The sequence below is a fragment of the Heliangelus exortis genome, chromosome 3, assembly GCF_036169615.1.
Source record: "Heliangelus exortis chromosome 3, bHelExo1.hap1, whole genome shotgun sequence".
NCBI lineage: Eukaryota > Metazoa > Chordata > Aves > Apodiformes > Trochilidae > Heliangelus > Heliangelus exortis.
In genome coordinates this window covers 78,550,832-78,566,530 of record NC_092424.1, presented here as the reverse complement: position 1 = coordinate 78,566,530, position 15,699 = coordinate 78,550,832, and the positions used below count along the sequence as shown (strand labels likewise).

Genomic DNA, 15,699 nt, shown 5'->3' with positions numbered 1-15,699 from the left:
AAAACTTTTTCACAATTTCAGCATCTTTAACTCAGGCACATCCATGTAATTTACCTCTTTAGACTCATCTCTTTCTGATGCCTCTCCAGCCAGCTCAACAGCACTGTCACTCTGCAGGTTTTCTTGCCCAGTGTGCCCTTGTGTTTCATGCTCCATTCTTTCTTCAGGTTTGGGGATTTCTTCATCCATCTCTGAATTATCTTGACCCTCTTCTTCCTGAAATAACACCAGTTTATTTTAATATTAAAAAAAACATAGGGAATTGGGTACTATTGAAAAGCATCTGAAGAATGATCCAACCATCAGGCAAAGTCAACACAGGCTCACCAGTAACAAGTCCTGTTTAAGTGATATTATATCCTTTGATGACAAAGTCACTTGCCTACTGGATGAAGGGAAGGTGGTGGATGTAGTTTTTCTGGATGTTACTAAGGCTTGTGATGCTGCCCCTCACAGCATCCTTCTGGATAAGCAGTCCAACCATGGAATGAGGAGGTTCCTGGTGTGCTGGGTAAAGAACTGGCTGAAGGGCAGATCTCAAAGGGTTGCAGAGAAGGGGGCTGTAGCTGGCTGGTTACCAGTTACCAGGGTGTTCCTCAGGGCTCAATTCTAGGGACATTTCAGTGTATTTATCAACAATCTGGATGCAGGACTAGAATGCACCATTAGCTTGCTGATGATACCAAACTGGGAGGTGCCGTTTATGTTCTTGAGGGACAAGAGGGCTTGCAGAAGGATCTAGATGCCATTAGAGCATTGGGCAATGATTACAGGGGTGAAATTTAACAAAGCCAAATGCCAGATTCTGCACATAAAACAGAGTAACATCAGGCAAAAGCATAAATGGGGAGAGGAGTGTCTGGAGAGGTGCCTTGCAGAAAGGAATCTGGGACTGCTGGTGGACAGCAGCATCATGTGAGTCAGCCATGTGCCCTGGCCATCCAGAGGGGAAACTGCTTTGTGGGGTGCATCAAACAGCATCACCAGCTGGTCAAGAGGTGTTCATCCTGCTGTATTCACTGTTGATGTAGCCTCACCACCTTAAGTGCTGTGTGCACTTTTGAGCCCCACAGTTTAAAAAGGATGTGAAGGTCCTTGAATTTATTCAGAGGAGAGCAAAGCTGGTGCTAGAGCTGGAAGGAATGTCCTGTGAGGAGCAGCTAAGGACTTTGGGCTTGATCTAGTTAGGAGAAAAGGAGGTAAGGGGGCTGACCTCACTACTCTCTATAGCTTCCTGAAGAGTGGACATGGAGAGGGAGGTTCTGAGTTCTTCTGATGGTGAGCCTCAATATTCAGCAATAGGACATGTGGGAATGGTTCAAAGCTGCTCCAGTGAAGGGTTACATTGGACATTAGGAAGCATTTCTTTACCAAGAGGATGTCAAACACTGGAATAGGTTTGCTAGAGAGATGGTGGATGCCCCAAGCCTATATGTGTTTCAGAGGTTATTGGACAATGCCCTTAAAAACATGCTTTAACTTTTGGTCAGCTCTGAAGTGGTCAGGTAGTTGGACTAGATGGTCCTTTCCATCTGAAATAGCCTAATCTATTCTAGGAGAAGGCCAAAGAGGTAGCAGGAATAGAGATGTCAGATACATCAATTTAATAATAAGTACATCTCTGTTATCTTGATGAAGATTCTCACTAACATAACACATACTCAATGTCAAATTTCATAGAATCTGCCCAGCTGGAAGGGACCCATCAAGATCATCAGGTCCTGTTCCTCTTTAGGGCACACCCAGGATCACACCATGTGCCTGAGAGCATCACCCAAACACTTCTTGAACTCAGGCAGGCTTGGTGCTGTGACCACTTCCCTGGGGATCCAGTTCCACTGCTCAACCACCCTCCAGGTGAAAAACTTTTTCCTAATATCTAACCTAAACTGCCTCCACCACATCTCCCTACCATTCCCTCAGGTCCCATTGTCAGTCAGTCAGTCACCAGAGAGAAGAGGTCAGTGCCTGCTCCTCCTCCTTCCCTAGTGAGGAAGCAGGAAGCTGCAATGAGGTTTCCCCTCAGTCTCCTCCAGGCTGAACAGACCAAGTGCCTTTAGCCACTCCTCATACAACTTTCCCTCTAAAGCCTTCACCAACCCCACAGCCCTCCTCTGGACACTCTCTAGTAGCTCTATATCCCTTTTGTACTGTGGTGCCCAAAACTGCACACAGTAATTTGTTTCAGAGCATCAAACATACTAATTTTAAAAGTCTTTATAAGGTAATAAAAAAAAATATTAAAAAAAGAATATCAGGTTTTTATTTATTATTCTCTACCTGTGGTTGAAGGCCTTGGTCAGCAGCAGGGATTCCCTTATCTTCAGCAGATTCATTTTTTTCCTCATCAGGTGGTTGTGACTCTTCCTCCTCTTCTTCTGCTGCATCCTCAGTGTTCCCTGCATTTTCTTCTTGATCATCAGCATCTTTGTTCCCTTCATCTTCCTTCTCCTCCTTATTTTCTGAAACACCTTCTTCAACTGGTTCTGCATTTTGATCATCTCTTTCTGTGTCACCAGTATCCTCTTCATTCTGTTCTTCTGTCTTCTCTGCTTCATTTAAATCAACAGGTTTTTCATCTACTTCAAAAGCATTCTCTTCTTCTGGATTAAAAAATTCAGAAAGGTATACAAAACATTCAGTGAAGTATAGTGAATATTACACTGAATACTAGATACTTTAAACAAAACAGCCCAACTATTTTGTTTTGATCAACAAAATCTTAAAGAAAATACTAAGAATTCTTTCCATAGCATCTATGATTTTCCATTCCTCTTAAGTCACAGTTTGTAACAAACAACACAGCATGATGAATTCCTATTACGTTCCTTTAACCTAATAATCTTGAAGGGTGGTTGACTTTGATCAACCACAAGTCCAAATGCTTTTAAAAAAACCCTGAAATCATGAAAGCAACTGGATAAATAAGATGCTTCTACCACGTTATGCTATATCACTTGAGTAACACAAGAAAACCTGCTCCACAGTGTGCATGAAAGGGATGTGAAGGAAAATGCTTAATGTTGAATTATTATCTGGCATGCATTTGGTAATCTTAATACACAGAAGTGAATTTGCAGCTTCTCATTATAAAGATATGCACCACAACCTCTTCTGTCTATAAAGAAGAGTTCATAATCTGACTGTTCTGCCCCTATTTCCAGTTGGCTTTCATCTAGGAATCTGTAGAGAGACTTTCAACTGTACCTTCATCCTCTCCCTCCTCATCACTCTTCTCATCATTTTCCAGGTTCAAATTATCAGGAAGATCCAAAGGTTCAACTTCAGGCTCCTTTTCTTGCTGACCATGGTAAGGATCCACTTCATTCTCATCATACTCACGCTGTCAGCAAAAGAATGGGGAAAACAAACACACAAACAACTCAGAAATGTATTAAGTGAAGGGAAAGGCAAAAATGAGAAATAAGGTAGTACTGAATTCTACACAACACAGAAATACTGGATACAACACTATATTCTGTCAGGTAAAAACAGATTTCCAGTGGTACAAATCTTCATGTATAAGGAGCAGAAAAAGATTATTTTTGGCAAATGCATTTACATGAATTACCACTTCTTAAAATGGCATGTTTTGTGTTCAGAATCCAGTTTTCCTAGCTGAAAGATTTGTAGATGGAAAATGCACCCTTGCATACTATGCAGAATCCTCAAGCACACTGTATACAGCTCTTTGGGAAGACTAACTTGAGTTGTTTCTGTTGTGAAACACAACAGAACAAGAATTTTAAAGCTTTGTCTATCAAAGCATCAGTTCAATGTAAAGCCTATTTTGGCAGCCATTACACGTTTAGGTTAGTGCAAACAAAAATTCTTTCTGGATTATAGATCAGAAAATACACATATAATACCATGGATACAATATGGTCTACTTTCAGCTCTGAAATGAACTAACTTTTTGCAGTGCACTTCAATATTAAATAAAGAATATCTCAAACTCTAAGGAAATATGGTTCAAACTCTGAAGAATATGGTTTAACAGCAAGATACCCTCTGTACTCCAAATAATTTTTACCTCATCAATTTGTTCATGGATTTTCTCTTTGTTTCCACTGTCCTCCTCTTGTTGGTCTTCCTCCTCATTTTTGGGAGGCTGCTTTTTATTGTCCTTGTTTCCTGAGCCCAAATTGTCATCTTTTGCAACAAGCTCTGAATCCTCCTATTAACCAACAAATCCAAAAGAAACTCAATTATGCTACCCACTTCTCAAAGTATCAGGAACAAGACACCATCTCCCACAGCAAAAAGACAATAATAAAAAAACCCTGTGATACATCAACAGCTGTGCAAGGGAGTTCACAGTGTAGGTCACATCAAGCTAACAGAGTTTAATTTCTTTGATCTTCTTCTTTCCCACCCCCTCTCTCTTTACCTCATCCATTCCTGGTCCAGTTTCTTCTGGTTTACCACTGGAATCTTCATCATCCTCATCTTCATCGTCATCTCCCCAAAGTCTCTCATCCAGTTTATCATCAGCTTCAGCATTATCAAGATTTCCCATCTGCTTATCCAGCTCCTCCTCTTCATCTGAGCCTTCATCATCTTCTGTATACAGTTCAGAATGTATTTCAGCATGAGAGATAAAGCTTTTTTGTTAACTTCAGAAACAAACACACAGTCATACTTAGAACCTTAATTTCATCCCCCTATGCAGTTGAATAATGCAGAAAAAAACCCCACATGCACTAGTGCCCAGAAGAGCAAGTTCCTAATTATGTGGTTCATTGTGTTCTCTTGGATATAAGGACACACAGAATCATGTTTTGAAGTTAACTACAGCCAAATTCTCAAGTTTTCTGTTAATCTTTAACATCTCCACAAAATCAGTGACTAATTCTAAAATGTATCTGTAGGTTACCTCACCACAGGAAGAAAGAAATCATCTCCCTTCATTCCAAAACCATCACAGTGAAAGGACAGAGACACTATTTTCTTTGTGCATTTCTTAGTGTTCATATTAGTACTTCTTAGTATTCACATACAAATTGGCATTACTCTGGTGCTGAACACTGAACTTCCTTTTATATAAATGAAGCATACACTGACATCAACCATTACTGGATTGATCCATAACATTTGTTTTAAGTTAGCCATAGTGGAAGGACCAAACCTTTTTTATCCTGTTCTCCATCATGCATTTTTCCATCAAAGTCTTCTGACATTTCAATTGCATTGTCTTCCCCTTTAATGTCTGGTTTAGAATCTTGATCCTCTTTCTCCTTCTCTTTGCCCTTTTGAAAACTGTCTTCTACCTGAATTCATGTTAAAGCCAAAAATTACAATGGATATTGCCTATATATTAAAGCTTGAAGTACCACAACACTAATTTATAAACTTATATGAGAAGAGAAAAGCTAGCTTTGTGCTTCTTTTACCTGGCATATGCATAGCATAGATTTCAAGGGCTTTTCAGTTTTATTTGAACAAGAACAACCCCAAACACTTGCCTGATCTTCACTTTCTATTTTGTCGCTCACATCCTTCTGGCCTTCCCCATCTCCCATGCCACCATCCTCATAATCATGAAACTGTGTTGCTCCCTCTCCAGCTTCATCTTCAAGTAATTCTTTTGGCAGACAAAACCCCTACAAAGGCAAGCAGAAACTCAAAACTTTCTGTAACAGTAAGTACATCTTTCAGTTTAGTTTCTACTTCAGACTTTTATATACATTAAATCATAGACTCATAGAATTGGCTGGGTTGGAAGGGACTTCAGAGATCATCAAGTCCAACCCTTGATCCACTACTGCTGCAGTTACCAGACCATGGCACTGAGTGCCACATCCAGTCTCTTTTTAAATATCTCCAGGGACGGAGAATCCACCACTTCCCTGGGCAGCCCATTCCAATGCTTGATCACCCTCTCAGTAAAGAAATTCTTTCTAATGTCCAACCTAAACCTCCCCTGGCACAACTTGAGACCGTGCCCTCTTGTCTTGCTGAGAGTTGCCTGGGAAAAGAGGCCAACCCCCACCTGGCTACACCCTCCTTTCAGGGAGTTGTAGAGAGTGATGAGGTCTCCCCTGAGCCTCCTCTTCTCCAGGCTGAACAGCCCCAGCTCCCTCAGCCTCTCCTCATAGGATCTGTGTTCGAGTCCCTTCACCAGCCTGGTTGCCCTCCTTTGGACCTGCTCCAGGACCTCAATCTCCTTCCTGAACTGAGGAGCCCAGAACTGGACACAGGACTCGAGGTGTGGCCTCACCAGGGCTGAGTACAGGGGCAGAATCCCTTCCCTGGACCTGCTGGCCACGCTGTTCCTGATACAGGCCAAGATGCCATTGGCCTTCTTGGCTACCTGGGCACACTGCTGGCTCATGTTCAGCTTCCTGTCAATCCAGACTCCCAGGTCCCTCTCTGCCTGGCTGCTCTCCAACCACTCTGTCCCCAGCCTGTAGCGCTGCATGGGGTTGTTGCTTGCAATTTATCCAGTGTTACCTCTAATAGCTTACCTTTTGGGCAAGCTCTGTAAAAATGCTAGTCAGAACAGAAAGCAACTTTCCAGTACTCCTGTGAGATGCCAGTGAAACAGTGAGGTAGAAGAGGATAAGGTCTGAATACTTGCACAGCATGGGCTTTAGACGCACCAACAAATAGCAGGACTGGTTGAGGATCTGCAGTTAAAACAACAAAAAAACCAAATCAGCTGTCAAACATGATTATATACACACTGAGATGCAGCCCAGAGAGGGTGGTGACAGGGAATGAAAGTATGCTTAAACCAGAGATATCAGTAGCTGAGCATCACTACAATTTTTCAGAGTTTCCAGAGCTTTTTCTAGATTTTCACAAAACTTGAAACTTTTCCTTCTTACCAAAGGAACACCTGGCTTTTGCACTACAGAGAAGTACCTATATTTGGCCATAATTTCCCAGATTCTTCCAGTTCTAAGGTACTGGGACAATAGGAAGCAATGCAGTTTTAACCACCAAAGTTCACAATTCCAAATTTTTTGGGACTCCTAAGCCAACAGCTTGAGAAGAACAGTTTTACCTTATGTTTATCTGAAGTGTATGCTTTCTGATAAGATTTCAGGTTCTCTAGAAGTTCTGAAACTGCCAAAATTGTTTTCTGCAGATGCAAAGAATCCAAATCAGCAGAAAGATCTTCATCCAAAAGCTTAGTTATATGTCCTGCTTTAATCACGTCAAATGAGGCTGCATCCTCTGAAAGACATAAAAAAATTATGGAAATCAAGTCTGACATTCTAAAAATGTTATAGCAAGCAATGTAGAAATATCTTATCTGTTTAGACAACTTAAGTGGCTATTTCTTTGTGTATTGGTACCTCTGCTACAGAGGTTTAGGAATTTTTTATGTTTAAGGAATTTTTGTTCTTCCATAGTTTAGACTCCTTCCCCTTAAGTAGAGTAACAATCTTACCACCTTCCTCTGGAGATTTTTCTTCCTCTTTTCCATCTTGCTGTTTTCTTTCTACCAAACACTGGATGGCATACAGAACAAGGTGGATAACATTTTCCACTTTTGCTGAGAAGTGTTCCACAAACTCTTCATCTTTCTGTTGATTTCCTTTTGAACCACAAAACAGGCAGTTTTACAAAGAAAAACATTAAATTACATGTTACTATGTTTCCCTTATGCAAGGAGCATGATAAGCACACTAGACAATTTTTACTATATAGTTCTAATAAAAACTCCTTGCTAATCCTGACCTACAACTATGGTGTAAGAACTGTCATCAGCAGTGATGAAAGGGAATAAGTTATGATTGCAGAAATTAAGTCTGGACTCATTTTTGCAAGTTTGAATTTCATCAGCTGTTTCTGGATATCCAAATGAGCATGGAGCCATCTTCTGCAATAACCAAATTAGTGAATACTTTTATCTTTCCAATACTTTTATCTATATAATAAGACACGTAGAGAAAAACTGTCCTTACCATTGCAATCTGAGATGGAAGCAAGAAGATCTGCTCTCCAGGCTGTGAAATCTGCAGAAGTATTATGAACTTCTTCTTGTATATACTTAAGGCTCTTGATTAGGGTCATCTGATTTGTAGCCTGTCTGTCTTCTCCACTTGGAAGAAACAGGGACTCTATGCCTTGTAACTGAGCTGAGACTTCCAGCAAACAACTCACAGCTGATGTGCAAACTTCAAAATCTCTCCTGCAACAAGAAATACCTTAATGCTGAAAGAACAAACACTTCCATTAAGATTAAACCTTTTCTTGGGGCATGGATGAGGGGCAGGCAACTGATCTCTATCTTGAGCATATTAAATGAAAAGTTGAACAACAAACACATGTGCTACTTGCACTCCCACTTTTCGAAGGGGAGATAAAATGAGGACAATAATGCTCATTATTACTATCATTATAATTTATGCTACAGATTAATTTAAAAATAAAAATTTCGTCATTAAGCGGGCATTTGAAATTCATTGCACTACCTAAGGAGCTAGGGGGATGAAATCCCAGCAGACTGAAGTCAAACTGAGAAGCTTGAGATGGACCAATCTTTTTCTGATTTGTCAGGAGAGTGATAGAAGATATATAAATTTGTTTGAAAATCCAGACACTGCATTTTGCAAGAAAAAGAGAATGGAAACAAGCTTCAAGAGCACCTGAAGACACTTTTCAAGATTTGCATGGGCAAACATTTTCAAGGTGACTTTACACATCTTATATGAACATAAAACATTCAATTTCATGCACATGTAGAACTCACCAGGAATACAACAGGGTCTCACTTGACTGTTTTCTAATTTTGTCCACTTCTGCTTTCATTGCCTTCACATTTGTCAGCATTGCAGTCAATTGTGTAGCTACCTGGACCCATAACTGGTCCTTATTTCGCATTCTGCATCCAGGAGGCAGATCCTCAGTTGCTACTGGAGACAAGTATTTCAGCTCTGAGGGAATTAGGTCAGGTATTCCCATAAACATGTTTCTCATTTCAGGCCCTGAACTCTGAAGAATGTTTGTTTTGACATCTGTCCTTTCACTGCCACCACACTTTGTTAACTCTTCTTTTGGGCAGCATTGTATAAACCAAGACAGTTCCTCGAGAAACATCACGCACTGCATGGAAAGTTGCTGCACTTTGTCAGTCCAGTGTTGAATGCTGTCTTGAGGAGGAAATGCTACATTATATTCTCTGTCAGCAGCCAACCTAGAATCTATTTCTTCCAGACAATTCAGAAGGTTCCTAGTTAAGAAAGAAGAAAAAGTTAACAGTCACAGTTTTATGTTATACTTCCCTTTCACAAGCTCAGCCTTCAGACTAAATTCAAAGATCCAGATAATATGGATTTGGTGAAAGTCAAAACTTTTCCTGGTAAAACTAAAATTATAGTCTTAAAAAAAAAAAAAAAAAGCGTTGTTTATCTAGTGAATTTTTCTCTCCATTGTATACATTTGATTTGTTCTGAAAACAAGGCTTTGTGATATTTCTCAGAACTGACACCATACAACCCTCAAACTCCAGTCTGATAATAAAATTTTCTACCTTTATAAAAGCAAATTAGATTCTAACAAACCTTCATTCTCCAAAAGGCTGTATAACAGCCAGCTTGTAATAAATGATTAATCTGATTTGCCATCGAAGTCACAGCAATACAGGTAAGTGTCTCAGAAGTCTTACTACTCCAGCAACTGTGACACTGAGTAGTTTGCATCTTGGGCTTTTGTTGGCTTTGTGGTTTGTTTGGGTTTTATTGTTTGGTTCTTTGTAGATTTCCTTCTCTCTACAAAGGAAAGAGCACCTGACCTAACTTCAAGAAGTGTTAGGGATTATGTTAGTGATGAGCACAAATATGCAGAAGGAAGTGGAGTCTGCAGTGAAACTGACAAGTCAAGAAATGGAGTGAAAAATCACATCAAGTAAGAAATACTTCCTATACACTTTTCCCTTTCACAGTTTTGACACAAGATCCAGCATCGCCCACCTTCCTAGAATTTTTCATTGTAAGCTGTTGAGTTTTCTAATTTTGGCTCAAATTGCCATCCACACTCATTTGTTCCAGATCAAACCAACAACTTGAACACAAGACAAAATTAACCTAGGCCAACACCAAGTGAGAAATATTTAACAATCTATAGGTTTAACTGTGAATTAACTAGAGTAATTATTTTGTGGTCTCTGTGTATGCCTACATTCTTTCCCCAGATTAATTTGATTCCAACATACTGGCTGCAATTACAGGATAAACAATATCTAAATCCTTCCCTCACCCCCTTAAAGCTTTTCTCTCTAGGCTTAATTAAAGGGAGGAGAGAAATAGGGAAGCAGGGGGAAGAATTTTATTTTCTGTTAGCTTATTTTTAATCTTTCTTGAATTGAATTTCTTATAGTCAAGCTCTTTGTCAACAGAAAATGCAAAATACCTCAGTAAGATCCACTGTTCTGTCACTGCAGTAAGAGACTGTCTCTGTCTGACAAGTGTCTGCATGAGATGTGCAGTGAACCCTTTGCATCGTTCAATGCTACGTAGTCCAATGTCCTACAGAATAAGAGGGAGGGAACAGTTAAATGAATAAGCAACAACATTCTCTATGCCTCCATTACATTTCACTGAGCAGGCTGAAAGGTTATGGTTTAAATGACCAAGTCTTAAAATACAAACAAGAATTATAGTTATTGCAGTTTACCCAAACCTAATTTTTCTGCAGATACCATGCATGGAAATTTAATTAGTTAAGCAGTTTCTACACCAACAGTTGTATTAAATTCCACTCCTCGGGAGCATTTCTTATAAAGAATTTAGTTCCAGTAGTAAAGCTACCTTACATAAATGATGATTAAAATGTAAAGCAGTACCAGCCTGAATTTTACATTCATGACCATTGCTAAAACAGCTTTCATAATTCATTTTACAAAACCTACTGACAATTACTTTCAATCCTTTCATTAAAAGGGATTCCATTTTAAAGCTTAGAATAAATGCTCACAACACAGAGCAAAACTGATCACAGCTACATTATATTATTTATGGTCATTATAAGCTGTGATGTTTGACATGACCATGTTGTAGAACAAGTGGTGAAGCACAGTGAGAAGAAGAGCAACAGGAAGAGATCCCTTTTTCCTGGAGTACTGGAAAAGTAGTACTGATTTGCCAGAGCTTATTTGTTCCTGCTAGTGATTTTAGACCAATTTTTAGGCAAGGAAACATATGGACAATTTTTGTGTTAGACACAGGCTCCAGTTATGCCCCATTATAAATCTCAACTGACTTTTTCATTCGCACCAGCTAACCCTAGTTTGGTTTTCCTTACAAGTCTTGAATCAGCATTTTAGAAGTTTTATTCATGCATGAAAAACAGCCATTTGGGATCTGTTTGGATGAAAGATACCTCACATTGAACCAGATCATTAACTTAATTAACTGAACTTATATTGTTCATTCATAAACCGGCAGGCTTTATAATGCTGCATTTAATGATTGGTCCCAAGATACCACATTTCATATCCTATTACAGAACACAGCATTACCTCACATCACCTTTTTACTACTAGGTAAGTTCAGTCCAAGAGGGCAATACAAAGTTAACAGAAGCAGAATTTTTAGTTTTACTTCAGTGTTTTTACCTTGGCAGGTGCCAGCAATGCTGTCTGCAGTCGAGAGTGGCGTGCAAGTGACCGATAGAAGTACTTCTGGCATCCATCCCAGGCAGAAGAGATCTCTGTCAGCAACCTGGCAGAACAAAAACAAAAGTCTGACATTAGAAAGGTATATAAGTTCTGTACCTCCACACAGCAAGTCAGCTCTTCTAGCTAACACATTTCCTTACAATTATTTCTTTTGCAAATGGATTGATATTGTAATTCTTCATTTTGACCCCAAGCATTCTTCTCTTAAGAAAATAGTTAAACTCAAAGGAAACCCTAAATAACAGCAGCAAAATCTATCTTTCAACATAATCTAATACTAATATTCCCCAACTCCTTCCCTATGCCTAAATTCATCTTGATAGGAAAGCCCTTATTTTGGCCTTAGTGAAAGACAGAAATTAAATCTTTACACCTTAGGAGGACAATAGCCAGCATTTCTCAATGACAAATATCCATTATTGTCAGAAAAACAACAGAGAAACACCTGAAAGAACATCTTTCCTCTAGATGATTTTTTTGAAGAAATGCCCACTTTGAAGTCTGGGTGTTTTCTTCTAAAATATTGCATTATTCAATGAAGACAAAACAATTAAGTAACCCCTGTAAATCATAAATGACCTTTAATAAAATCATGGGCAGTGGGCAGGCTAGCAGTCTAATATGATGCTAGCAAAGCACCCCAGGAAAGGCTGGACAGTGGTGGACTAACTGAAATCTAATTCAGAGAAACAATGGATCTGAGGGTAGAGATGTCAAAAGGGCAAATTAAACCCAAAATTCTTGCTCAGTGGTACATTCCAGGACAGTATGTACAGCATTTTCAAAAGGAGAAATAATGGGAGAAAAGAAAGGGAATATGTAAAATCCTAACTGAGATACAGTCAAATACCCATCTAAATTCACATGCAATAAATTCTATACATTACAGCTGTAATTCATACAATCTATGTGTCAGAAATACTGTGTACATACGTGGCATCCAGTTCTGCTGTGCAATTTACTACACCTAATGCACTATGCAAGTCCAGTGGATGTAAGTAGAGTATTTCATTACAGTCTTTTGAACGGGACCAGGACAGACCTTTCCGATACGACAAACCTGGAATGACATTTGAACACACATCCTTTTATGCCTCCATTCCCTGATGAGAAAAATGTCCCTCATAGAGTTGGTATTAGGATATGAAATAATCCGTTGGATTTTTTTTCCCTGATGCTGTCTGATTTTGAAGATGCTACAAGTTTTGGAATGTAAGAACACATCATAGCTTAGCTATATTCAGCTGAACACAGGTGAAGTAAGGCAAACATAGAGCTGTGTGTATAAAGAAGGCTGGCAGAGGTGGCCAGGGGAAAAATCAAAAAAAGACCTGTAAGGCAGGTCTAAGAACAGCCTGAGAAAGTTACAGCTGGAAAACTCCAACTTCATCTGTGTTTGAAGTCACCTAAATACAAAAGGACTTTAATATTCTGGGAACTATTTACTGGGTACACTTCAACTCATTTAAGTAGTATCAACTACAAACCCTCAAACCTACAACTCAAGCCTCCTCTCACCTCCCAGAAAGTATTTAGGGTGATTCTATGGTTTTATGATTTTGGAGCAAAAAATGGGTATGAAATAATGAGCTTACCTCTTGCTTCTAATAGCTAGGCAGTGACTTTTGGCTAGAAATAAAGTAACTTTTTGCTTCAGAAAACATATTGATGAATACATAACAGAATATAAGAAGAAAAGAAGGTATCTCAAAGGGCTAACACACCAGTCCTCAGAGTCACCAGAGGAAGAGAGACTTAAATGCTTCTAATGCTCAATGACCTCAAGAGCATAGTATTATGGTGCGTTTAGATGTACCAGGAAAAACAATAAAATGCTTAAGAACTTCATAGTTTTACACCAAGCAGATTTTTAGTAAAGCTCACCTGTTTTAGCAAGGCTTTTAAAGAGATCTGACAAAGCCCGTTGCTTTTGCATCTGAATATGCTTTGCCTCTGATTTCTGCTTCTCTTTATCTGCTGTCTGATCAAATGTTAAATTTTGCAGTTCAGCTACAGACTCGATGATACCACCTGTATAGAAGACAGCAGGGAAAGGTAAGAGATGTGAAAATATAACACACACAAAGCAGCCCTGGGAAGATAATCTGGGAAGGGAACTATTTATCTACACTTTTTCCTGTTTTGTTCAATTTATGTTGCAGAGGTGAATTATGGTATGGAAATCACAAAAATACATAACCTGTGAACTGGTCGAGATTTTCCACCAGACTTAAGAATGAATTATTTTCTGTAACTGTTGCACACATTTTCTTCATCTTTTTAGTAAGCTTAGGCAGACGGTACTGAAGAGATTCTTTATGAAATGTAATGCTATCCTCACACTCCTCTGGCAGTGCCCTCTGAGAGGAAAAAAAAAAAAAAAGGAAAAAACCAAGTAAAATTATACACACATACTCAAAGATGTGGTATTGGATGATTAAGAGTCATGAACCACTCCAAAACCAAGGGCTGAATTCTGCCTTAATCTGAAACCCTTTGGACAGTTCAGCACCAACACTTAGGGAAAACCCACAACAAGTGCATGTCAGGCCTACAGTAGTTTTGAAACCAGCCAAAGATGCTATGATCCAACTCACTTAGGTATTTGTCATTACCTCTTTCATAGAGCTTAGCACTGCTTCAGGTCAGCTTCCTCAGCCTTCCAAGCTCAAAGGCACATTACCCAAAATCTCTAATGCCCTCAGGGCATTAGGTAAGAAAACCATCACTTACTTTTCACTAGATACAAATTTAATTGCACTGCTAAAGAAGAAAAATGAAACCAACAAGCAAACAGAAAACACTGAATAACATAAGTAACCCACCAGAATGATCAAAGCTTATGCCTAGGCTTTGTTCAACTTAAATTTGCATGCATCTTGTATAAGGAATGAAGAAAAAATTGAAAAATGCAGCAAGTGAAACCAACAACCATTTTGATTATCACTAACAGGTTTGCAAAGAAAACACCAGTCAACAAACCCACAAATACATTAGATTTGTAATCACATTTCTGCCTCCTCACGCTACCCTCCACACTGTCAAAGGCCAAGAGCAAGACCAGCCACTCTCTTGGTCTAAAGACCAAAGCCTTGGAAGTGCAGAGTAACTGAGCAACTCCCACTTACTCCCAAATTGTGTCAAGTTTTGATTTACTCCTTCCATCCTTATTAATAAGAACTAATGGATGTGAACAGGAACCTCTTTCAGGCAGAATATAAATTGACTTTACCTCTGAGCTAGACACTCTAAACTGTGGCACCATGGAGTAGGATTTACAATAAATCAGCTACAGCTGGCATATGACAATGCAGTCCATTCCCCTACCAGGATTCAAGCTCAAAGTAATTTTATATTTAATCAGAGCGTAAATACCCCAAAATCCTACAGCTACGTAATCATTTGCCTGGGTCCTTTTTTAGAAAAAAAGGGTAATAATTTCAACTCCCAGTCCATATTACTACGCTAGTAGGGCACGAACAAATTGCTTTAGACAACATGCAAGCAACTTGGAGCTGAACAACTGCTAGCATCTCTATCTTAAGAGCACAGATACTGTGCCAAATCAATACAGAACATGCTTGTCTTTCCTTGCTGCATTCCCACCTATCTGCAGTGTTTCATAACACTGCTCACAAGTAAGACCAAAAAGTTGGATATATTCAACAGATTTGATGCTTACATAAGATTTTTCTGCATAAATCAATGAAAAGCAACATCTAGATGAGAACAGAGAAAATATCCTTCCGCACTTAGAAAAAAAGAATACAGTTACCTTGGCAACATCTGTTCTGGCAGACAGAGTTTTTCTTAATGTGTTGTTTAACCTCTGAATTTTAGTCTCTTTGTTCTCAGATTCCTCCTGGTTTTCCAAGCAGTCCAGTTGCTCTTCCTTACCAATTTCCACCAAGGCAGGTCGACATGGCTCATCCAAAACAACTTCAAATTTCTTCATGAATTTAAAGAGGGTCCTAATTACCAACAGAAAGTTAAAATGTTACGAAGTATTATAATCCCGGAAATCTCTCCTCTGTTTGAATTAAATGTTTCCTCTCTGTTATGAGCAGAAG

General features: G+C 39.2%; 1 protein-coding gene across 1 annotated transcript in view; it reads right to left on the bottom strand.

Moving 5' to 3' along the window:
* MDN1 (midasin AAA ATPase 1) overlaps positions 1-15,699 on the bottom strand; it is a 100,220-nt gene that overhangs the window by 13,003 nt on the left and 71,518 nt on the right. The window contains exons 73-90 of the mRNA XM_071741328.1: positions 15,405-15,600; positions 13,830-13,989; positions 13,514-13,660; positions 12,563-12,689; positions 11,567-11,672; positions 10,363-10,478; positions 8,705-9,184; positions 7,917-8,143; positions 7,403-7,546; positions 7,010-7,182; positions 6,468-6,629; positions 5,466-5,603; positions 5,129-5,270; positions 4,391-4,563; positions 4,034-4,177; positions 3,208-3,343; positions 2,281-2,603; positions 55-216 (exon numbers count right to left, since the gene is read on the bottom strand). Of these exons, the coding sequence (XP_071597429.1) occupies positions 55-216; positions 2,281-2,603; positions 3,208-3,343; positions 4,034-4,177; positions 4,391-4,563; positions 5,129-5,270; positions 5,466-5,603; positions 6,468-6,629; positions 7,010-7,182; positions 7,403-7,546; positions 7,917-8,143; positions 8,705-9,184; positions 10,363-10,478; positions 11,567-11,672; positions 12,563-12,689; positions 13,514-13,660; positions 13,830-13,989; positions 15,405-15,600 (3,256 nt within the window). The remainder of the gene's footprint in view (positions 1-54; positions 217-2,280; positions 2,604-3,207; positions 3,344-4,033; positions 4,178-4,390; positions 4,564-5,128; positions 5,271-5,465; positions 5,604-6,467; positions 6,630-7,009; positions 7,183-7,402; positions 7,547-7,916; positions 8,144-8,704; positions 9,185-10,362; positions 10,479-11,566; positions 11,673-12,562; positions 12,690-13,513; positions 13,661-13,829; positions 13,990-15,404; positions 15,601-15,699) is intronic.